Here is a 23,522-nt window from a genome sequence, read left to right as displayed (position 1 = left end):
CTAATTTATATTTTTAGTAGAGATAGAGTTTCTCCATGTTGGTCAGACTGGTCTTAAACTCCCAACCTCAGGTGATCCGCCAGCCTCGGCCTCCCAAAGTGCCAGGATTACAGGCGTGAGCCACCGTGCCCAGCCTCTCTTGTTACTTTTCAGTCCTCTATATTTAAACTGATGGTAAGCTGTTTTTCCTCCAGACGCCAACACTCTCATCTTCAGTTTGTATTACAACAACAATACCAATTGTTCCAGCAACTCCGGGGGACCCCAAAATTCATTTGAACTCAGCAGCCTAAGAGTTTCATTCCTCTAACTTTAGGGGACTCAGTGCCCCTGGTTAGCATGAAGTAGATACAGAAACATGACCTCCATCCCTCTTCCCTCCTGAATGAGGAGTGGAATGTGTCGGCAGGGCGTTGGGGGCGTCGCTTGAAAATCTGTAACTGCATCGGACCAAATCTACTTCAACTCATTTTTTTTTTTTTTTGAGACAGAGTCTCGCTTTGTCGCCAGGCGCCAGGCTGGAGTGCAGTGGCGCAATCTCGGCTCACTGCAACCTCCGCCTCCCGGGTTCAAGCAATTCTCCTGCCTCAGTGTCCCAAGTAACTGGGACTACAGACACGCACCACCACACCTAGCTAATTTTTATATTTTAGTAGAGACGGGGTTTCATTATGTTTGCCAGGATGGTCTCCATCTCTTGACCTCGTGATCCGCCTGCCTCGGCCTCCCAAAGTGCTGGGATTAGAGGCGTGAGCCATTGCGCCCGGCCTTTTTTTTTTTTTTTTTTTTTTAAATGGAGTTTCTCTCTGGTCGCCCAGGCTGGAGCACAATGGCACGATCTCAGCTCACTGCAAGCTCCCGGTGCCCTGAGCATGCGTGCAACCATGGAGTGAAACCTAAGGGCAATGGCACAATCTCGACACACCGCAACCTCCGCCTCCTGGGTTCAGGCGATTCTCCTGCCTCAGTCTACAGAGTAGCTGGGATTACAGGCATGCGCCACCATGCGCGGCTAATTTTTGTATTTTTAGTAGAGACAGGGTTTCACCATGGTGGCAAAACATTGTCTCTCCTTACCTCAGGTTCTTGAACTCCGGTGAGCCACCCGCTTCAGCCTCCCATAGTGCTGGGATTACAGGCGTGAGGCACCACGCCAGGCCTCAATCCAACTTTTGTGTAACGAAGTCAGTTTTTTTCAGTTGCCATGGACTCCCAGGTTGAAGGTCACATACCCTGAGCACGCCCAGATTAACCAAGTGTGCACCCACGGCGTGGAACTTAAGGGCTCGGACTGAGGAGCTGAGACCGATTTAAGAAGCATAAAAAGCAGATACTCTATGACAAGAGCCAGGATCCAATCAGATTGAGCTTTGGTATCACCCCATGGCAGGATCCAGTCAGATCACTCCTCCCAGCATTCCTTCATTGCAAGATCCAATCAAATCACACCTCATTACCCTATGCTTATAAAGCCTGACACAGTCCTCAGCTGGGAAACTGAGATTTGAGCATTTCCTTCTGTGTTGCCCAGGCTGAAGTGCAATGGCACAATCTCGGCTCACTGCATCCCTCCCGGGTTCAAGCGATTCTCTTGCCTCAGCCTCCCGAGTAGCTGGCATTACAGGCATGGCCACCACGCCCAGGTAAATTTGTATTTTTAGTAGAGATGGACTTTCTATATGTTGGTCAGGCTGATCTCAAACTCCCGACCTCAGGTAATCTGCCCGCCTCGGCCTCCCAAAGTGCTGGGATATACAGGCATGAGCCACTGCGTCTGGCCAAAAAAGCTTTATTTCTCAAAAGCTGGAGCCATGGTATTGGCCTCCGTACACATTGGGCGGCAGCCCATTGACTGCTCAGTAACATATATGTGAACCATATGTGAACTTGAATTCCTAAAACATTTGAGTTGGTTTCAGTATTTTTCTAGCACATGGAAGCGTTAGAAGTTTAATTTCCCTTTTTTCTAAGAATGTAGGCAAATTCAATTCATATAAGTACTTATGTATCTCTATAAGCCATCAGAACAGAGAGCCTTTTAAAACTCCATATTTTGGTTCACACCTGTAATCCTAGCACTTTGGGAGGCTGAGGTGAGAGGATCACTTGAGCCCAGGAGTTGGAGACCAGTCTGGGCAGCATGGCAAAACCTCTTCTCTATAAAGAATACAAAAATTAGCTGAGTATGGTGGTGCACACCTGTTGTCCCAGCTTATGGAGAGGCTTAGGTGGGAGGAACACCTGGACCCCAGGAGGTTGAGGCTGCGGTGATCTGTGATCCAACACACTGCACTCCAGCCTGGATGACAGAGTCAGACCCTGTCTCAAAAACAAACAAGCTCTATATCTACTTTAATACCAATCAAAGGTGGAAAAACATTAGACACACAATCAGAGGTAAAGACTTTTCTAAATTACAGACACATAGACATACAAGGAAATAGAGCTTAGAGCTTCAATTCTAAAATTTAAACACGAGTCAAGAGTAAACACAAAAACGAAAAAACTCACCAGTCCAGATATCAAAGAGCTCTTCTCCTCCCAGTGGCCATGAAATTCACTGATTTCAGCTCAAAGTAGACATACAAATAGAAAAGACTAACAAATCAGACTCTGTGGTGTCTCACCCAATAGAGATTAGGTCTCTGCAAACAATCTTACAGAGATTGCCATGTGGTCAGACCATAAAACCAAATTCCCGGCCAAGTGTGGTGGCTCACACCTGTAATCTCAGCACTTCTGGAGGCTGAGGTGGGTGGATCACCTGAGGTCAGGAGTTCGAGACCACTCTGGCCAAGGTGGCAAATCTCTGTCTCTACTAAAAATACAAAAATTAGCCAGGCATGGTGGTGTGTGCCTGTAGTCCCAGTTACTTGGGAAGCTGGTAAGAATATCACTTGAACCTGGGAGGCAGCGGTTGCAGTGAGCTGAGATTGCTCCCCTGCACTCCAGCCTGGTTGACAGAGTGAGACTTTGTCTCAAAACAACAACAAAAACAAACAAATTCCCAATTAGTGATGCCAGCAATGTAAACAAACCCAAACCAAAGTCAAACACAAAATTGGTAGAAGGGGAAATTACTGACAAAGAGAAGCCAGCATATTTCTATTGGCACTTTGGACTCATTCCTGGGAGCCAAGAAAAGATTCACCTGGGCTTCAACTTTCATGAGGCACTCCGGTCTTGAGGCTTTCCTGGGTCAGTCATGCAATTCCTCCGGGGACTTCTATGAAGACCTGGAAAGCCTTAAAACATGAAGGTATAATCATGACTCTCATGCCGACAGAAAAATGAGCACATGCTAAAGACTGTATTTAATTCAAGAGGAAACCAGCAGATATTATAACCAGATCAAAAGAGAATCTGAGTGCTGGACGTGGTGGCTCACACTTGTAATCCTAGCCTTTGGGAGGCTGGGGCAGTGGATCACTTGAGGTGAGGAGTTCAAGACCAGCCTGGCCAACATGGTGAAACTCCGTCTCTACTAAAAATACAAAAATTAGTTGGACGTGGTGGCGTGCACCTGTAATCCCAGGTACTTGGGAAACTGAGGCAGAATTCCTTGAACTTGTAAGCCAGGATCTCGCCACTGAACTCCATCATGTGCAACAGGGGTGAGACCCTGTCTCAAAAGTGAAAAAAGAGAGAGAGAATCTAAGAAACAGACATATTTGCAAATCAGGAATATTGAAATGATTATGTAAATGGAAAAATGCAGTCAAAACTGGATTTTCTTTGGTGGGGATTGGGGGAAGTCAACCAACTTCCACCAGACAGAACATAACTTGCATTAATCACCTACAAATTTTAAAGAGGTGTAAAATACCTCAAAGATAATGAACAGGGTTGAACTCAAATAGCATGGTCTACCAAATGTGCTTCGTTTTCCATTGAAACGCAGGTTTCTTTTTCTGCTTGCCGAGTTCTGGGTAATTTTTTTCTTCTTTCAATTCTGTACATATTCTCTGGTTTTTCTAGCTATCACAAACTAGAAGTGGTTTGGAAAAGCTGGAATACTTTTTTTCCTTGTTGGGGAGAGGATGGTATCCTGTCTCAAGCTAATCCTCTATTATTTCACCCATGGGCCCTATTTACTAACGTTTTGGTTAAATGTGTCATTGTGATCATAATGGAGCATAATGCACCCTCTTGTTCCATTTGCCCTGGTTGCGCATGGACATTGATTTGGGTAAGGCAAGCCTGGCCAGGGCACAGTCTAGGAGACGCTACGTGAAGCAGAGACTTTCTAGACGTTCCCTAAAGACAGTCAAGGCGTCCCCGAGAAGACGTTCCCGTAAACTAAGGACAAATTTGAGTCACGGGTTCGGGGTTGCCAATTAGCATAGAGCCTCTTAACCGCTAGATGAGGTAGAGACGTTTAAGACAGTTTCTAAACTTGGGGGGCGCCTAGGCTCATGGGAAATAGAGTACTGGTACTTGTTCTGGGACCGGCGGTGGGCCCCGGGAGGACTTCCGGTGCACTCCTGTGCGTTTGCACCCCACTCTGTGTGCGTGTTCGCGCATGCGCGTCGCCGCCGCACTGCCCTCGCTTCCAGTGCGTCCCCAGGTACCCGCTCGCCCTCGTCCCCAGGCTTTAGCCTCCGGTGGGCGAGAATCGCGGAGCCTGCGGGGCTGGAAGCTGAAGGGCCGGGCCAGCACTCACGCGGGCGCGGGGCTGTGCGGGCCAGGGTTCGCGCGGGCCGGGCGGAGGCTCGATTGGGGATCCCCGAGCGCGAGCCCCTGAGCCGGCGGCGCTGGGCCCGAGGGGCCGGCCGGCGGTCGCGGCGGCGGCGGCGGAGGCGGAGGCGCCTGGACCCGGGACCGGCCCTTGTGCGTCCTCAGCGGCCCGGCCCCGGCTCCGCAGGACGGTGAACACCCAGGGAGACGGATCTGGGCTCGTGGAGGGATTCCCCCGCCTGGATTTGTCCCGTAGGCCGGGCCCGGGCCTCCCGGGAGCAGTTCGGCCTTGGTGAGGTGGACTGAAGGGGACCTCACGAGCAGAAGCGCGCCTGCGACAGCAGTCCCGCCCCGGCCTCTCGGGAGCCGTAGGGTAGAGGCTGCGGAGCCCCAGGAGGGTAGGTCGTGGGTTTGCGGGCCCGGAGCGAGCATGGCGTGAGTGAAGTCACTGTGTGTCGGGGACCTTAGAATCAGGGGCAGGGGAGCGTCTCGATCGCTTGCAGGAGAGACGTGTGTTTGGGTTTGAGGGCAGGGTCCGAAGAGGACGAGGCTTACGGGGGCGTGGGGGGTGTCACCAGCCTCAGCTGCGGACGTTGTCTTCACTCCCTCCTCACCCCAACAGCACTTCCTCCTGTCTGTGCTCCAGATTTCTACCGTGTCTAAACATCTGTCAGCACCTCTTCTCTCATTTAAGTGTCTGCTTATTCCCCCTTAGGTCTGCTCTTGTGGAATCATACATTGTAGTGCAGAAACAGTCTGCAGGGATTATTTCTTGCTGGCTCACTTGTCAGGGGAAGAAACTGGGCCTTAGCAAGTGAGTGTCTTGTCCGAGGTTTTGTGGGTAGAGGTGCTCATAGTACAACTCAGGAGTTTTATCTCCCAGGCCAGTATTCTGTTCCCCGTATCCTAGTTAAGTGAGAGTAAGTTCTTCAATAATAGATCCTTTGAGTAGCGGCACTGAAGTTTGTGTAAATAAAAAATCAATCATGCTGACTGTATCGCTTTATTTAGGGCATCCTGTGGATTTTCTGATGTTTATTTAAAAGAGTTAGTAAGAAAAGAAAATAGATGAGTATTACAGAATTCCTTTTTTTTTTTTTTTTTTTTTTTTTTTTGAGATGTAGTCTTGCTGTATCACCCAAGTTGGAGTACAGTGGAGTGGAGCCATCCCAGCTCACCGCAACCTCTGCCTCCTGGGTTCAAGCGATTCTCCTGTCTCAGCCTCCCAAGTGGCTGGGATTACAGGCGCCCACCACCATGATGGGCTAATTTTTGTATTTTTACTAGAGACAGGGTTTCACCATGTTGGCCATGCTGGTCACCAAAATTCCTTTTTAAATCTTTCTGTTAATGATGGCAGATTATTTCAGTAGGAGCCGCTATTCATTCACCATGAGAATCACCCACTCATTCACAAGGTAGCCATGTGTGAGTTACAAATGTGCAGATGGGTCCCCTTCCTGATCATTTTCCAATCCCTTCTGAAGGCTTAAAGGGACAGTCTCCCATAGGAGATCCTTCATGAAACTTTCTGTGTAGGTTTTAGGTGGGAGATGATTGCCTTGGCAGGCCAGACCATTCATAACTTCATTGCTTGGGTTTTCCTTCCCCAGACCTGCCTCCGCTTTCACAGTCCTCCAGATTTTTCCAAGAGCAGCAGAAAATGAATAAATCCCTGGTGAGTGTTTTTGTTTGTGTATTATTCTCTACTCTGATTTACAATACACCTTAGGAGGAGAATAAATTTGAATTTTAAAATGGAAAAGTAGAAATAGATACAAGATTTGGTCAGACAAAACAGTAGCCATCAGCACCAAGCCTTACCATATTCATATGCACAGATAGCATGATACTTAAAGAGTTCTTAAAGCCAGAGTACAAGTGTGTCTCACATTCTCCGCATTTATCACAAAAAATGATAAATACTATCCATTCCTTGATTTACACTGACCGTAAGCAGAATCACTTTTGTTTTCACATGAATTTTAAAGATTCCTTTGAGATAATTATGGACAGCCTCCCTAAATAACAACCCTTGAACCATTGCAATTCTTGTCTTACTTGTTTCTATGTAAGCAGAGAACGTATGGCCCAAGGAAGACTCAGTGCAAATAATATTTTTCTTTTTCTTTTTTTGAGATGGAGTTTCGCTGTTGATGCCCAGGATGGAGTGCAGTGGCATGATCTCGACTCACTGCAACCTCCAACTCCTGGGTTCAAGCAATTCTCCTGTCTCAGCCTCCCGAGTAGCTGGGATTACAGGTACCTACCACCTCGCCCAGCTGTTTTTTTTGTATTTTTTAGTAGAAACAGGGTTTCACCATGTTGGCCAGGCTGGTCTTGAACTCCTGAGCTCAGGTGATCCACCCACCTCGGCCTCCCAGAGTGCTGGGAATACAGGCATGAGTCACCACGCCCAGCCATAATATATCAAGTAACTAAAACATTGTTGTCTCAAAGGTAAATTCTTTTTACTGCTCCATCCACTGTAGGAATAGCCTTCCCACCCTTAAATTAGTCTCCCTAAATATTTCTTTCTTTTTTTAAAGATGGAGTCTCACTCTGGAGTGCAGTGGAGCTATCAGCTCACTGCAACCTCCACCTCCCAGGTTCAAGCAATTCTCCTGCCTCAGCCTCCCAAGTAACTGGGATTACAGGCACCTGCCATCACACCTGGCTCATTTTTGTAGTTTTTAGTAGCTGCCACCACACCTGGCTCATTTTTGTATTTTTTGGTAGATATGGGGTTTCAGAACCACTTGGGTGAGGCTGGTCTCGAACTTCTGACCTTAAGTGTCAAGCGATTTGCCTGCCTTGGCCTCCCAAAGTGCTACAATTACAAGTGTGAGCCACCATGCCCAGTCACCTCTGTAAATATTTCTTTTTCTTAGTTTATCTGGATTGCACAGCGGACAGGACAGTAGTAAATCTCTGGCATAGATACCCATTTTATCCCATAGCCTGTGGTCTTGATCCTGTCCCTACCACTCCCCTGATTAATGCTGCCAATAATCTAGCACACGCTCCTAGTGAACATTTGCCATTCTTTGCCTTAGCCCACTCTGCAGTTTCCTCTGTCATTTTCACTGCCATTTCTCTTCTTGCCTCCTTCCTGAAATTGATGATTTCTTTGGCTTTCTTCATGTGTTAGTGTCCACTCTTGGCCTACAACTCTGTACATATCTGATCTCACCCTCCTCTGCTTCTAACCACCAGCTCTGTGTTGGTTCTCCCACATGGAACTGCCCAGCCACCTGCTCAGCATTTCTTTGGAGTGTGTTTAAAGGACCCCTCAAGTTCATAGATGCAGTAGGTTCAAAATAATTATTTGCAACCCCCCACCTATGTCTTCTCTTGTTCCTATTGGTTCACTGTTCCATTGTTCAGCCTGTAGCCCTATGGAGAAAGATGGGATTCTGACTTATCCATTTTTGGACCTCATGTGATTGTCTGAGTTTGTTAATGTCACATTCTAGATGGTTTTTATCTTGTCCCCTATCCCCTCCCTGCTGTTGTTAAAATAGCTTCTTTTTTTGTCTCTCTACTGTTGTAGAGATTTCCTTTCTATGCCACTACTTTCCTTCACAAGCCCAGGCATATTTCATTTCCCATGTTGAGTGTTTCTCCAAGAGTGTTCATCATATCATGCTTCCCCCATGGGAAAAGCACTTGAGTGGCTCCCAGAGTGGGTACTAGGAAAATGAGGTTGCCTTAAGCTGGGATGGGGAAGACTGTGGGTAAAGCCGGCTTGAGAAAAGGCCAGAATTAGGTTTCAGATGTTTAAAATTTGGGCTGTGTTAGTATGCAGTGAGTGGCAGCATGAGGAAGGCAGGTGTGTGCATGTGTGTATGTTGAGTGGCAGCGTAAGGAAGGCAGGGGTGTGTGTGTGTGTAGTTTGTGAGATGAATCTGTTGCTCTCCCGTGTACAGTCTGGTAGAGAAGGAGGAAGGCGCTGCTGGTCAGGCTAGAGGGAGAATCAGAAGCATGCAGTTTCTGAAGCCAAGGGAATGAGAGGCTTCAGGGACGGTCAGTCAACTGTGTCAAATGCTGTTAAGAGTCTAGCCCAAGGAAGACTGAGAAATAGCGCCGGGATTTAGCTCAGGGGAGGTCATGTGACTCCCTGAGGCCTTGTGGCTGGATCTGTAAGGAAAGTCCTGATTGGAGAGGTTTAGGAGAGAGCAATAGAAGAATTGGATTTGATCTATTCAGAATTTTTGAGATATTTTGCCCTAAAGGGAAAAGAGAAATTGGGTTGTAGCAGAAGAAGGAGTTGGGGTTAAGAAACGATTTTTTGTTTTGTTTTGTTTTCAGGGAAAAAATAATAGTGGAGGTGATTTTGTTGAGAATGAAAAGTAGTTCCTGCCCTTAGGATGAGGAGAATGGCTGTGGGGCCTTGAATCAGCCAGAAGGGACAGAGATGTGAACGGGCCCAGGAGGTGGTTAGAAAAGAGGGTAGACAAGGCATTCCTATTTGCTTCTCTTTTCTCAGGGAAATAACTCATCAGCCGAGAGTGAGGTTTAGGGAGAGAGCAGTTCCATCCTGACCATCCACACACATGCTCAGCCACCTGCGAGGACCATCCTTTCCTTCTGTCTGAAATCCCATCTCATTTCTTATGATGTAAATGTAAGGTACTACTCTTTTGGGAGCTTGTGTCATTATACTGGTGTTTCTCAGCTGCAGGCAATTAGAGCAGCAGCCAGTCTACCATGCAGATATCTGCTGTTCTGGGGCTTAAGGAGTCCCAGAGGAATCTCCCTCCTTGCTTGGCTCTGTAACCTTCTCCTCAGCTAGCATTTTGTTTTTTTTTCTTAGACACTAACATCATTTGTCTTGGGGTTTGGGATATGATTTTAAGAGGCACTTCTTTCTCTCAATGTGCTATGTTCTTGGAGGAGGTAATTCATGGATATAATTGTGGGAGATCATGGAAGTCATTCTGCTCAATACATGGGAAACTCTGAAGTGATAATGAAGCAGAAGTCTGATTTTAAATGCATCCTCAGCCGGGCATGGTGGCTCACACCTGTAATCCCAACACTTTGGGAGGCTGAGGCAGGAGGATCACTTGAGCTTAGGAACTTGAGGCTGCAGTGAGTTATGAGTGCACCACTGCACCCTAGCCTAGGCAATAGATCAAGATCATGTCTCAAATGAATGAATGAATGAATCATCAAAGTATTGTGATTTAGTCATTAAAGGAAGGGAAAAGTGGCATTTGCCAGCCCTGGAATAATTCAGGTTAGTGGCAGGGGCTTGTAAAGGCACTCAGGAGACCAGCATTAAGGGCCTGAGTAAGACTCCTGGAGGGCTGGTAAGATTTTTGCTTCCTTAGAATTTGGACTTTGTGTTAAGGGACTGAGGGATGGGAATGCAGATAAATACCCAGATGGACCCAGGTTCGGTTTTGATTTGGTTTGAGTTTTGGTTTTGTCCTGCAGAGAATTTCAAGCCTTCTAGTTGGGAAAGTATGTCATCTGTTGAAAAGAGGTAATAGAGACTGACAATGTGAAAAACATGAAACCCAGTAGGGGTTTGAGGGGATTGAGTCAAGGGCACTCAAGAGTTTCTAGCTGAAATGCCAGACAGAGGAGGACTCTCCTAGCTAATGGAATTCTAAAAAGAATTAAATATTCTTTCTCAGGAAGATCACTTAGACTCTCTTAATGGAAAGACTCAAAAACAAATACATTATATACGATCTATATGATGGAAGTGTGACTGAAATGGTATGCCTATTTCTAAGTTTTTTGTGTTTTTTTTTTTTTTGGTCAAGATTGTGTCCCTGGCATATTTTTATTATAAGAGGGATTCTGGTTCAAAATAGAGATTTTATGTGTTCACAAGTTTGTAGTCATAGATATGTGTGGTCTTGTTACTTTCATTTGTTTGCATTCCTTTTGTGACTTTTCCTGAGCTGATGAGGTTTTTCTTTGTTTTTTTGTTTGAGACAGAGTCTTGCTCTGTCACCCAGGCTGGAATGCAATGGCACTATCTCTGCTCACTGCAACCTCCACCTCCCGGGTTCAAGCAATTCTCCTACCTTAGCCTCCCAAGTAGCCAGGACTACAGGCATGCACCACCATGCCCAGCTAATTTTTGTATTTTTAGTAGAGACGGGGTTTCACCACGTTGGCCAGGATGGTCTCGATCACTTTGCCTTGTGATCCACCCACCTCGGCCTCCCAAAGTGCTAGGATTACAGGTGTGAGCCACCACGCCCAGCCAAGCTGATGACTTTCTTCACGTATTTCCTCTTGTGAGTCCTACTTGAAAGTCCTTTGCCCATTTTGACCCATTGCACAGTGACTATCCTGACAGATATCAGGTGGATACACTAAGCAGGGACCTACCACTTGAATAAAGGAAACCAGGCTAACTTTCCTAAGAAATAAACAAGTTGTTATTGCTCAGCAAGGCAGAGCGATGCAATATGTGAACTTCCGGACTCCCCTGATCCTCATCATGGCAGGCGATGTCTGAATGAAATGGAGACTGAGTTTCTGGAAGCTCAGCTATTGCTCTCCAAGAGGTTCTCATCACCTGCTGGGGCAGTTCTACACCTGGATTCATCTCACTGGGGCAGGACCCACTTCTTCCCCCACTGTGTGTCCCATCAGCAGCTGGACACTCTCAGCTCTGATCACCCTTAGCCTTCCCAGGCCAGTGAGGCCTGTCTGTGGATACCCCTGTATCTGGAGCTGGGAGAGAATGGCACAGCATCTTAGGGATTCAGCAGAATGCATCTCACACTCATGGATCATTCCACATATAAAACCTAAGATGTTCAGTCAACATCAGGAGTTTGTCATCATCTTACTTAGCTCTGAACATGACATAGCCTTTCCTTCCACACCTTCTACACCATTCCTACTACCATATTTGCTTGAAATCATCTCAGCCTCTTTGTTCCTAATACGCGATACTGTTTTACAATTCTTCCTTGGCAATTACAGAAATAACAACCATATATAAGCTTCAGTTGTTTAAACTTAACTTCTGTGTTTTAGGGTTAATTTTCTGGCCTAATTTGGAAAGTGGTCAGATGCATAGTAGAAAGTCAACAATAACAGTAGATATCATTAATAAGTATGTGTTTTATCCAAAAAACTAAGTGCTTTCCGTGGGTTAGTCCATTCAATACTGGTCTTATGTATAGGTAGCATTATTATCTTTATTTTAGAGGGGATAATATTAAAGGAAACAGTTATAATGGCTAGTGTGAGTACTTGTGAATGGGACAGTTTATTCAAAAGATATACATTTATAGATGTGGTTTTGACAGCTTCCAGGTCAGCTGTCTGCCCCTCCTCAGGAATGTTCCTTTCTCCTAGAACGTGTACCATGAGAAGAAAGGAAATACGGGGTTCCCAGCTGGGAATTACGGACATCCGAAACAAGCTATTACTGATGATTCATGTGGCAGGCTGCATTCTGACCTGCAGTAGGCTTGGTCACTTGACAATAAAATACAAAGCTAGAATGTGTGTTGCCCAGCCTGTTTGTTATTTTGTTCACTGTGGCAAATATTGTAGGTTGGTTCCAGTAGTAGCTATAGGAGGAGCAGGTTTGAACAGGAACAGAAATTGAATTTCAGGGATGTTGAGTTTGCCATCTGGGACATATGTGTCTGGAATTTAGGAGAAAGGCCTGTGCTGATTATGTAAGTTTGGAAAATGTTAGTGTATAGATTGTAATTAAATTAGCCAGGAAGCCAGGTGGGCTCACCATGAAACCAGCAGTACAGACAGCAAAGAGAAAAAGATAAAGACAGCCCTAGGGTGTGCCACATTCAGGATGACTTGGAGTAGAGGCAGAGCCAGCAAAGGGACTGAGAAGTCATGACCAGGGAGGTAAGAAGAGAACCAACATTATTAATGTTCTAGAAGCAAATTGAAGAATGTGCAAAGGAGCAGAGTGCATCGTGGGGCTCTGTGTGTGTCCCCAGGCCTGTGCTCCTCAGGGCTGAGATTCATGCCTGCTGGTGTTAGAGTCCCCAACAGCCAGGATTGTTCCTGGCTCACCATGCAATCCCAGTGTTTTCTTTTGATGTATACTGAATGAACCCCAGAATAGCATGATTTCTGATATGTCTGTTTTCCTTCAACAGTCTGTAACCTAAAATAAAGGAATACAATGTTCATGGTTAATTTTGCCAGTGAGTATGGTAAGATCTTGTCCCCACGTGCCTCTTTCACGTCACCCAATCAATCCCAATCACGGTGCCATTTCAGGGGCCAGTGTCATTCAAGGATGTGGCTGTGGACTTCACCCAGGAGGAGTGGCAGCAGCTGGACCCTGAGCAGAAGATAACTTACAGGGATGTGATGCTGGAGAACTACAGCAATCTAGTTTCCGTGGGTGAGGATAGCTTGCTTTCTCAGTTGCTAAAATATATGGGATTTCTTACAAATTTAATGACTATAACTTAAAATTTGATGGGACAAATGTGAGTAATCTGTTTTGGGCACCAGGCAGGGCACCTTGGTCTTGATCTCCCCAGTGAAAGGTTCTGATTTTGATAAAGCTCAAATGGCATTTTCCCCATATGATGGAGACCCTGAAGCCAAGCAGCTGGGTTCAAGTTCTCTTTCATTTCTCATTAACAGGGTATCACATTATCAAACCGGATGTTATCACCAAGTTGGAGCAAGGAGAAGAGCCATGGATAGTAGAAGGAGAATTCCTACTTCAGAGCTATCCAGGTGTGTTAGTGGAGGCAGTGAGGAGATCGGTAACTTGGGAGTGTTTTTCCCAGGCATTTTTTTTAACGGTCCCAAACCTTTAGAAGTGACTAGAGATAGTTGCTTATATGCTTTATGAACCTCTCACTCCCAAAGCCTTCTTCTTTCCCCATAAGAACTTATGTTTATGAAGCTTTTCTGTACATGCCACTCCCCAGAATCCAGTTCCAGTCACTTCCGTTGTTCTCTTAAACTTTGGGTCTTTGCTTGTTCTGCTAGCATTTTCAGAAACCATTATCATGGATTATTTTTTAGGTGTTTTAAGTCTGTTATTTAAAAATAACTTATGTCACTCTTGTATTCTTAGTAACTTCTGTTTTTGTTTTTGTTTTTGTTTTTTAATCTTTACCATGCAGTGCTTCAGACTTGTTTCTGGAGCCTGTTCTACTCTGTACTTCTCTTTCTTTGAGGTTAGACTCCAAAGTCCCCATCCTGTGCCTAAGCCAGTGGATTCTGCCACTTGTCATGTGCACCTGTGCTTGATTTGACAATGCTGCTCATTCCTGAGACCCAGCCCTTCTGAAATTTGGTGACTGCAGTACCTGGGTCTCCTCCTTTAACCAAGTGCTCATTTTCATCTTGTTTCTTATTCTCTGTTCTGTTCCCAATGCCTTGAATGATACCCTGTCATGGCAGATGCTTAATAAGTATTATATACATAAAGTATTATATACATGGCAGATGCTTAATAAGTATTACATACATATATACATCTGGTTTATGCTTCCACCACCTCCAGAAATGTCTTTAAAGGGTCTCTTTCTACCTACTATGATTTCCTCATGTTATGAGTTTCTCAAAGGATACCTCCAGTGGGGTTCGTTTTTTTATTTTCTGTTGTTCACACCCAGAATGATGTCTCCACCACCACTGCACAGTCTGGGCTCTAGTCTGGTATTTTCTGTGATAGCAGTACAGGGCCGCTCTTGTTCTCATCAGGCCTGGAAATTGATCATGACATATTCTAAATTATAATTACTAATCACCTTTCCACCTCCCTTTACTTTCTAAACTATACTAATCTCTTCTTTTTCTGTAGTGGTCCCTGTGAAAACACTGAAATTCTCATCAGATATCACTGATCTCTCTGAGTGACTGGATTCTGTCCAGTATGAAATGTCTTCAGTGGTCCTGGTCCTCTGTATATCCTCAGTTTCCTTTGACTTGATTGCTATGAGTCCTAATTGGATTTGCAATATGTCTTCATCTAAAGTTTCCAGTTGATCTCATCGCTAGCCTCATAAGCCTATAGCTGGTTACATTTTACTTCCTAAAGGGAACTTTAATTCCTTGTCCCTTAAGGATCTCAACAATATTAGCCCTGTATTGCCTGGAAAAGTAATTTTCTGTTGTTCCCCAAAACTCTCACTACATTCCATTTGGTCCACACTTCTAATGTCTTCTCTTCATGAGACTGTTGTCCCTACAGCTTTACATTTCTTTAGGGTGTGCTTTCCCTCCCCCAGATAACACATTCTTTAAGTCTAAGCTCAAATCTTCAACCCTTCCCTGAAGTTTTTCCTCCCTAACTCTTATCATGACTCTCGTATCTCCCTTCCCTCAATTTCAGTTCCACCTATTGGTGATACGATAAAGAAGTGAGTCTAATTAAGTAATTTCTTATTTGATAGTGTACATATTTTGCTTGAGCTGTTTTGCTCTTGGATCATAATCCTGTAAAGAAAAGGACATGTTATCCCCTGAGGTAGTAAGGAACACAGAGGAGACATTTATTTCTTTGATTATCTGAGAAGCTAGGTAGGTGAAAGAACTTTCTTGTCCATCCATTCAGAAATAATTTATAGGCAGTTATTTCTAAATATGCATACTTGGGCCAAATGTGGTGGCTTACACCTGTAATACCAACATTGGGAGGCTGAGGCAGGAGGATCGCTTGAGACCAGCCTGAGTAACATAGTGAAACCCTGTCTCTACCAAAAAAAAAAAAAAAGAGAGAGAGAAAATATGCATGCCTGGGTCACATTCCCATATATTTTGCAAGTAGCAGAAAAACATCTGTATGATTCAGATTAAGAACAGCTTCTCTGATTTTTATTCAGAGGTTCAAAGAAAATAGGAAATAGGATTATACTTCCTAGGAGAAAGGTTGTGGTTAAGAAAAGAGAACAGGGCTGCATGGAGTAATTAAAACTCAGTATTTTACATGGAGTGCTGATGTTCCAATGCAAGGCTGAGTCACTTTGCACTAAAATGATTCTATAGACAGTATTCTGAACTTCAAGGGGAAATGGAATTAACTGAGGTGAGAAAGGATTTGAGAAATGTTTTTTTTAAGGCTGGAAATCCCCTACAAAGGTAGGTTTTGAGAAGACGAAGGCAGGAAGTCAAGCAAACTGAGTGAAACAATAAGGATGGAGACTGTAGGTGAAATGTGCTGTGCATTTTTCAGGCCATAGTGCTCTTAGCATAAGGTAAGGATGCCTTAGATCCTGACCTGTGTCTCCCAACTTGATGTGACATGAGAAGGTATAAAGCGCAGACCTACTTCCTCCAAACAGCTCTCTGCTTGGATATATCTTAGGACTCTCCTTGTACCACAAATAGCTTGCTTTTCCTTTAACAGAATATTTTGGTAGATGACTGTCATCCTAGCTTGGAATCATATTGTGAGCCCTGGTGGTGAAAAGTATTGGTTATCAGGTTTTCTTTCTCATTTGATCTGTTGATATTTTGGCAGTGGGTTCAGGGAAAGCATAGGTTATAGAGGATATCGTTGATACCGTTTCACTTAATGTGCATGATAGCAAGTACTGTAGTCAGGTTCATCCAGACATTCCTAAGACAAGTAAAAATAAAAGTTGCTATTTTAGGAGCACAGCAAGGGATCTCTTTTTTAAAACAGAGTCTCACTCTGTCACCCAGGGTAGAGTACAGTGGTGCAATCTCGGCTCCCTGCAACCTGTGCCTCCTGGGCTCAAGCGATTCTCCTGCCTCAGCCTCCCGAGTAGCTGGGATTACAGGCGCTCACCACCACACCCAACTAATTTTTGTATTTTTAGTAGAGACAGGGTTTCACCATCTTGGCCAGGCTGGTCTTGAACTCCTGACCTCAAGTGATCCACCCACCTCAGCCTCCCAAAGTCCTGGGATTACAGGTGTAAGCCACTATGCCTGGCCAGGGATCTGATTCTTAAGGTTTGTACACTAAATGCTACTCAGGATTGGGAAAGCACTCACACTGAGAATTAAGTGATGGTAGTATGTCAGGGTAGGACTGGCTTAAGGAAATTGTCAGATGATTGAAAGATGGGAAAAATAATTGCTAAGCTTATCAAGCATGTGTTTTGTGCCAGATGCTGCTCTGAGCACTTTATTAACTGCTGCAATCCTACAACCACCTTATGAGGTAGGTACCATTATCTCCATTTGACATGTGGAGGATACTGACTACAGAGAATTGCTAAGTAGCTTGCCCTAGGTCACCTCACCAGAGTTCATGCTATTAAATATATTGTTCAAATAGGAACAAGTAGAATTTCATGGTCAGAATGAATTTAGCATTAAATCATAGCATCATTAGAATACTTAAGAAATCTAAAATTTTTTCTCAGTTTCCTCTGACTTGATGCAAATAAGAACTATATTCTGTCATGCTTGGATTGCTATGAGTCCTAATAGGATTTGCAGTATGTCTTCATCTAAAGTTTCCAGTTGAGCTCTCACTAGCCTCACAAGATAAGCCTTTGGCTCTGTGGACTATTTTATATTTTCTTTTGGAGATATATATATATATTCGTGGGATTCTTCATCCAAGTGAAACAGAATAACAGGGTGAATGCCTGGTTATAGGGCTCTTCCTTTAAACATGAGGAGACTTAAGTGTAAATTTATTCTACTATGTAGAATGAAGAAAGAAGGCAAAATAGTTTGGAATGTTGTAGTCTAGTGAAAATGCTACCACAAAACTCTTAGTACACAGTGCTAATGCCTTAAACTGTACTCTCTCTCAACTTGATATGAAGTGATATGTTATAAAGTACAGCTATACCTCACCCTAAATGAATCCCTACTTGAATACATCTTATGACCCTCCTTGTCCAACAGCACTCCTCATCACTCTATTAGTATCTACCCTGTCAGCCATTCATCCTGTATTCTTTGCCCACCAATCACTGTTCTGTTATATTTTATATTCTATACCCAGTTTTGAACAAAATATAAAGTAGCAGATCAAAAGTATGTGTGTTTTTGTCAGTTTACTTCTCCCTTTCTCCATTCCTAGAGAAGATATGCGTGTGTGCGTGTGTGTGTGTGTGTGTGTGTGTGTGTAATTTTAAACCAAAAGAATAAAGGAGACAAGTACACTTGGAATTATTTTCATCTGTTCATGAAGCTGGCATCTACTCAGAATGAGATGCTTGTGTACGAGTTTTATAAGTGTCATTCCATGTCATGTATATAGGAAGATGTACAAAAGTTGATTAATTTTGTCTCTCTTTAGATGAAGTCTGGCAAACTGATGACCTAATAGAGAGAGTCCAGGAAGACGAAAATAAACCTTCAAGGCAAACCGTGTTCATTAAGACCCTGACTGAAGAGAGAGGTAATGTTCCTGGTAAAACTTTTGATGTAGAAACAAACCCTGTTCCTTCAAGAAAAATATCTTATAAAAATAGCCTATGTGACTCATGTGAAAAGTGTTTAACATCTGTTTCAGAATATATTAGTAGTGATGGAAGCTATGCAAGAATGAAACCTGATGAATGTAGTGGATGTGGGAAATCACTCCTCCATATTAAGCTTGAGAAAACTCATCCAGGAGATAAAGCTTATGAATTTAATCAAAATGGGGAACCTTATACTCTAAATGAAGAAAGTCTTTATCAAAAAATTCATATTTTGGAGAAACCTTTTGAATATACTGAATGCCAGAAAGCCTTCCAAAAGGACACCATTTTTGTTAATCACATGGAAGAAAAGCCCTATAAGTGGAATGGATCTGAAATAGCCTTTTTCCAGATGTCAGACCTCACTGTACATCAGACATCTCATATGGAAATGAAGCCCTATGAATGCAGTCAATGTGGGAAATCCTTCTGTAAAAAGTCAAAATTTATTATACATCAGAGGACTCACACAGGAGAGAAACCTTATGAATGTAATCAGTGTGGGAAATCCTTCTGCCAGAAGGGAACACTTACTGTGCATCAGAGAACACACACAGGGGAGAAGCCCTATGAATGTAATGAATGTGGAAAAAACTTTTACCAGAAGTTACACCTCATTCAGCATCAGAGAACTCACTCAGGAGAGAAGCCCTATGAATGTAATTATTGTGGAAAATCCTTTTGCCAGAAAACACACCTCACACAACATCAGAGAACACATTCAGGAGAGAGACCTTATGTTTGTCATGACTGTGGGAAAACCTTCTCCCAAAAGTCAGCACTTAACGACCATCAGAAAATTCACACAGGTGTGAAACTCTACAAGTGTAGTGAATGTGGAAAATGCTTCTGCCGCAAGTCTACTCTCACAACCCACCTGAGGACCCACACAGGAGAGAAACCCTATGAATGTAACGAATGTGGAAAATTCTTCTCTCGGTTATCATATCTTACTGTACATTATAGAACTCATTCAGGAGAGAAACCCTATGAATGTAATGAATGTGGGAAAACCTTCTACCTGAATTCAGCACTCATGAGACATCAGAGAGTGCACACAGGAGAGAAACCTTATGAATGTAATGAATGTGGAAAGTTATTCTCCCAGTTGTCATACCTCACTATACATCATAGAACTCATTCAGGGGTAAAACCCTATGAATGTAGTGAATGTGGGAAAACTTTCTACCAGAACTCAGCCCTTTGTAGACATCGGAGAATACATAAAGGAGAGAAGCCCTATGAATGCTATATATGTGGAAAATTCTTCTCTCAGATGTCATACCTCACTATACATCATAGAATTCATTCAGGAGAGAAGCCTTATGAATGTAGTGAATGTGGGAAAACCTTCTGCCAGAATTCAGCCCTTAATAGACATCAGAGAACACACACAGGAGAGAAAGCCTACGAATGTTATGAATGTGGGAAATGCTTCTCTCAGATGTCCTATCTCACTATACATCATCGAATTCATTCAGGAGAGAAACCCTTTGAATGTAATGAATGTGGAAAAGCCTTCTCTCGGATGTCATACCTCACTGTACACTATAGAACTCATTCAGGAGAGAAACCCTATGAGTGTACTGAATGTGGAAAAAAATTCTACCACAAATCAGCATTCAACAGCCATCAGAGAATTCATAGGAGAGGGAATATGAATGTAATAGATGTGGGAAGGCTTCTCTGAAGTCAGACCTCATATTATATCAGAGAATCCTTTCAATATTATGAAAAAATCCTGCCTGAAGTCAAACACCTTGTACATCAGAGAGCTTATACAGGTTAGTGTGGACATGCCCCAGTGTGTTAGACTCATAATCTGAAGACTCACAGAATGGAAACCATGATTATAAGACCACATGGTATAACAATACCAGACTATAGACAACTAAAAATTTATAAATATTCAGAACGTATATACATTTTGCCATGGATTGGAACTGTTTTGCATATCAGGGAATTCATAATCAAGGGGAAATCTATCAATATAAGGAATATGAAAAACATAATCCTTTGGAAACTGTTAATACTAAAAGATGTGTTTCTGATACAATAGCAAACTTGAAAGAAAAAAAAAACAGAAGATACCTGCTGTAAATAAACATACTCCTTGTGTAAATAGAAGGTGTAAAGTTATCAGGATAGCTAGTTAAGTCAGTAACCTTAAACTCATGTAAGCAGTTCCCAAAGAACATAGGACTTATGTTTGGGGTAGGGGGTTTTTATTACATTACATTACATCACATTACAGGAATTGTATGTTGACTTTGAATCATGTTTGAAAAAACATTGTACCCTTATTAATTTTGTAATTCATATGGTAAGAGTATCCATTCTAAACAGCACTACATGTTAATATCATTTGATAGATGTAAAGTATACTTTTTCTTGCACTCTTCCTAGGATTTAATGCATTTGATCATTCTTAATGAACAATATCAGCCCTAAAGGACCAATGTTTTTTATACTGTTTTCAACTGTATCCCAGTCAGCCAGAGAGCTAGATATCTATGTATAAAATAGATAGAAAACTTTGCTTAGGTAATTTTAAATTGTTAATGCCACAGTTCTCCAGGAATGAGAAACTCATTGCACTCTATACAGTTTTAAGATATAGTTAAAATATTCCCATTTGTATCTATCATTTTTCATCTACTATTTTTTATTTGGACACTTACATAAGAGTGTGGAGCACAATGCTGTGTAACATAGGAATTAACTGTTTTCGTTTGATATAATAGTGCTTTTAAACCTTGTGCTCTGCTCTTTCCTGTTACTGAATGAATTAAGAACACATTTTAATAAGGGTTTGTGGCAGACATTGACGAGTGACTTTCTTAGTCACTCCCTTTTTACTCTCTGCTGGCTGAATTTGGGTATCCATTTCTCCTCAAAGGAAGTGAGATAAATCCTGATTAGTTTTAACCAATGACATTCCCTTTCTCATCACCAGCAGTTGGGTGACAGTGGTCACAGAGCACAATTCTAGACATATAACAAAGGATATACCTGAAAGACTATTTCTGGAAAAGGTTGTCTCAAAGGCCCAAGAATTCAAGCAAAGTGAAGTGGAATCTTTTGGTGAACAGTACCTTGTCTGGATGTGGTGCCTGGTAACCATCTTTCAGCAATGGATTATAGTTTAATCATGACCTGAGCAGAAAGACTGTGAAAGACCTTGAGGCCTGGATAATGTCTCTGAGCCACTAAACTAACTAGCCCTTGTAGCCACTCCAACTTTGGACTGTTTCTTTTGTGAGAGACCAAACTTATTTTTAAGCCAGTTGATTTAGGATGTTCTGTTACTAATAACTGAAGACATTCTAATTGGTACAGACTTAAACCTTTGTAGGAGTTATGCAGTTCAGAAGTGGACTTTAGGTAAGTCATTTATTTTCAGCTGTTGATAATAGAGATTTATTTTCTGTAAATTTTGATGTCAATAGTTTTGAGTATTAGAAATCAACTTGAAACAATTAAATGTATGCTTCCTTAAACTGTCATATTGTTGACCTGCAAAATTCATCTTTGGAACATGACACAATGTTAGGCATATCTCCTTTTTTCTAATACATGGAAAAAAAATTGTTTGAGGTAATTTATGTAATTCATAGATCACTGTTACAGTATTAGTTGACAACATATAGTATGAGGTAAGGATCTAATTTTGTTTTCTCTCATATGATTAGCCTGATAACTAATCATCTGATTTATTTACTGCTTTACCACTGAGCTGAAATGCCATGTTTTTCATTTATTAAAATCACACATGGCTCCTATTTTTGTTACTCAGCACTTTTTCTTCCACATTCTTCAAGATGATTGTGAGTTGGAACGTAACAGGAATTACATCTGGTAAGTTGTATCGTTTTGTGCAGGAACTCTATATTTGTAGCATATTTGTGGAAATCATATCTACAGAGGTTTCCCACACTGGTGTGTCATTATAGCTTAATTATACAATATGAGTTTTCAGTAAAATGTTTGAAAACTTTAAATGGCTTGGCATTTTCTTCTTCTGCTATGGATTGCCTGCACATCAAAGGGTCTGGTATGTATATAAGTGGTCCTCAACTGCCTCTTCAGTAATGTAGTTAGTGTTCATAGTAACATGTTTATAGTTTAAAATATGCCGATGTTTTAATAAATTAAGAAGGATTTTTGGCATCCCTTAAAATGAAGCCCACCAGGAAGCACATTCTTAAAACTATGTTGCTTTTTTCTTCCTATACATTGCTTTTCCCTTCATTGAATTTAAAGTCTATGTTTCCTGCCAAATTGATGCACTAGCATGGGCTGCTGGCTTGTTAACAGCACAAGCTGGGAGGTGCTATAGAACTAAAAGCAGTGTGTGGGTCCAGAGAACTAAGGATGTGAATGGGGCTCTTTTGTGGGAAAGGTAATGGCAGACAGAACAAATGTTAAAGAGTAGTTAAATTGTAATCTTTTTCACTATACATGACACAGAGCAGCTTGGTGCTATGGGAGCACTTAGGTTCCTATAACCTCTCCAAGAGCCTCTCCTCACTCCATAAGCCAGTCATTGCTGTGACTAGAGACGTTCTTAAGGAGGCAGTGCTCAGGGTGATCATGTCAACTGGTATCCTGAGGGGAGGGATCAGTCAAGAGAGGGGTCTCATTCCAGGCAGTGGTGGTAGGGGATTTTTTTCTGTAACATACTCCTCGACTTAAACCCACCCAAGAGGAAAAAACAGAATTAGACCTTCTCCCTGACGCTCATTCTCAGCCAAGATTTGCAGTATCCCAGTAAAAATTAATTCAGGAAAGTAGTCAGACACATGAGGAATTGGTACTAAGAGACAGTACCCAATACCATCTACATGAAAGGGCCTAACTCAGTGGAATATGGGCATCCAGACAGATTTCAAAATGTTAATTTTTTTTTTTTTTTTTTTTGAGATGGAGTCTCTCTCTGTTGCCCAGGCTGGACTGCCATGGCACAATCTCAGCTCACTGCAGCCTCCACCTACTGGGTTCCAGCAAGTCTCCTGCCCCAGCCTCCTGAGTAGCTACAATTACAGGCACATGCAGCCATGCATGGCTAATTTTTGTATTTTCAATAGAGATAGAGTTTCACCATAGACCTCAAGCGATCCACCCACGTTGGCCTCCCAGCATGCTGGGATTACAGGCGTGAGCCACCATGCCCAGCCTTAATACGTGTCTTTGAAGAAAAAAAGAAAAATATAAAGATGTGTGGGGTGTGTGTAAAAATATAGCTACCAACAGAAAGGTGTATTCTTGAGCATGCGTAATCAACATGAAGGAAATAATTTAATAGACAAGATTGATAGAAGGGATACACCCAAAAAACAAATTAGTAGGCTCTGTTGTAATAGCAAATATTTCTCCCAGGACATCAGAAGAATTAAAGAAATAGAAAGTGAAAAATCAAACACTGAGATGTAGACAATAGTGAAATAACCATATACTAGGATTCCCAAAAAA

General features: G+C 42.7%; 2 protein-coding genes across 6 annotated transcripts in view; one reads left to right on the top strand and one right to left on the bottom strand.

Moving 5' to 3' along the window:
- RBAK (RB associated KRAB zinc finger) overlaps positions 1 to 2,528 on the bottom strand; it is a 44,058-nt gene extending 41,530 nt beyond the window's left edge. Inside the window, exon 1 of the mRNA XM_012455461.2 lies at positions 2,512 to 2,528. The gene's annotated coding sequence lies outside the window, so the exon portion shown is untranslated. The remainder of the gene's footprint in view (positions 1 to 2,511) is intronic.
- Positions 2,529 to 4,905: 2,377 nt separating this feature from the next.
- Positions 4,906 to 22,051, top strand: ZNF12 (zinc finger protein 12). Of its 5 annotated transcripts, XM_012455466.3 has the most exons (6): positions 4,907 to 5,075; positions 6,291 to 6,355; positions 12,913 to 13,039; positions 13,288 to 13,383; positions 17,885 to 17,986; positions 18,101 to 22,051. In XM_012455466.3, exons 2-6 carry the CDS (start codon positions 6,341 to 6,343, stop codon positions 19,738 to 19,740), a joined length of 1,980 nt encoding a protein of 659 aa, XP_012310889.2. In that variant the 5' UTR covers positions 4,907 to 5,075; positions 6,291 to 6,340; the 3' UTR covers positions 19,741 to 22,051. The 5 variants fall into 5 exon arrangements, with proteins under 5 accessions (XP_064232534.1, XP_012310889.2, XP_012310885.2 ...); XM_012455462.3 differs by having other exon boundaries at positions 17,885 to 22,051; XM_064376463.1 differs by lacking the exon at positions 4,907 to 5,075 and adding an exon at positions 5,474 to 5,491 and having other exon boundaries at positions 17,885 to 22,051.
- Positions 22,052 to 23,522: the final 1,471 nt, after the last annotated feature.

The sequence above is a fragment of the Aotus nancymaae genome, unplaced genomic scaffold, assembly GCF_030222135.1.
Source record: "Aotus nancymaae isolate 86718 unplaced genomic scaffold, 86718_ANA_hifiasm-v0.15.2.pri h1tg000015l_0, whole genome shotgun sequence".
Taxonomy (NCBI): domain Eukaryota; kingdom Metazoa; phylum Chordata; class Mammalia; order Primates; family Aotidae; genus Aotus; species Aotus nancymaae.
This window is presented reverse-complemented; position numbering and strand designations above follow the sequence as displayed.

Coding starts and splice junctions, on each gene's coding strand:
- ZNF12 (XM_012455462.3), top strand. Junction 13,040..13,287: donor CAGCAATCTAGTTTCCGTGG/GTGAGGATAGCT, acceptor TCTCATTAACAG/GGTATCACATTATCAAACCG. Junction 13,384..17,884: donor CCTACTTCAGAGCTATCCAG/GTGTGTTAGTGG, acceptor GTCTCTCTTTAG/ATGAAGTCTGGCAAACTGAT.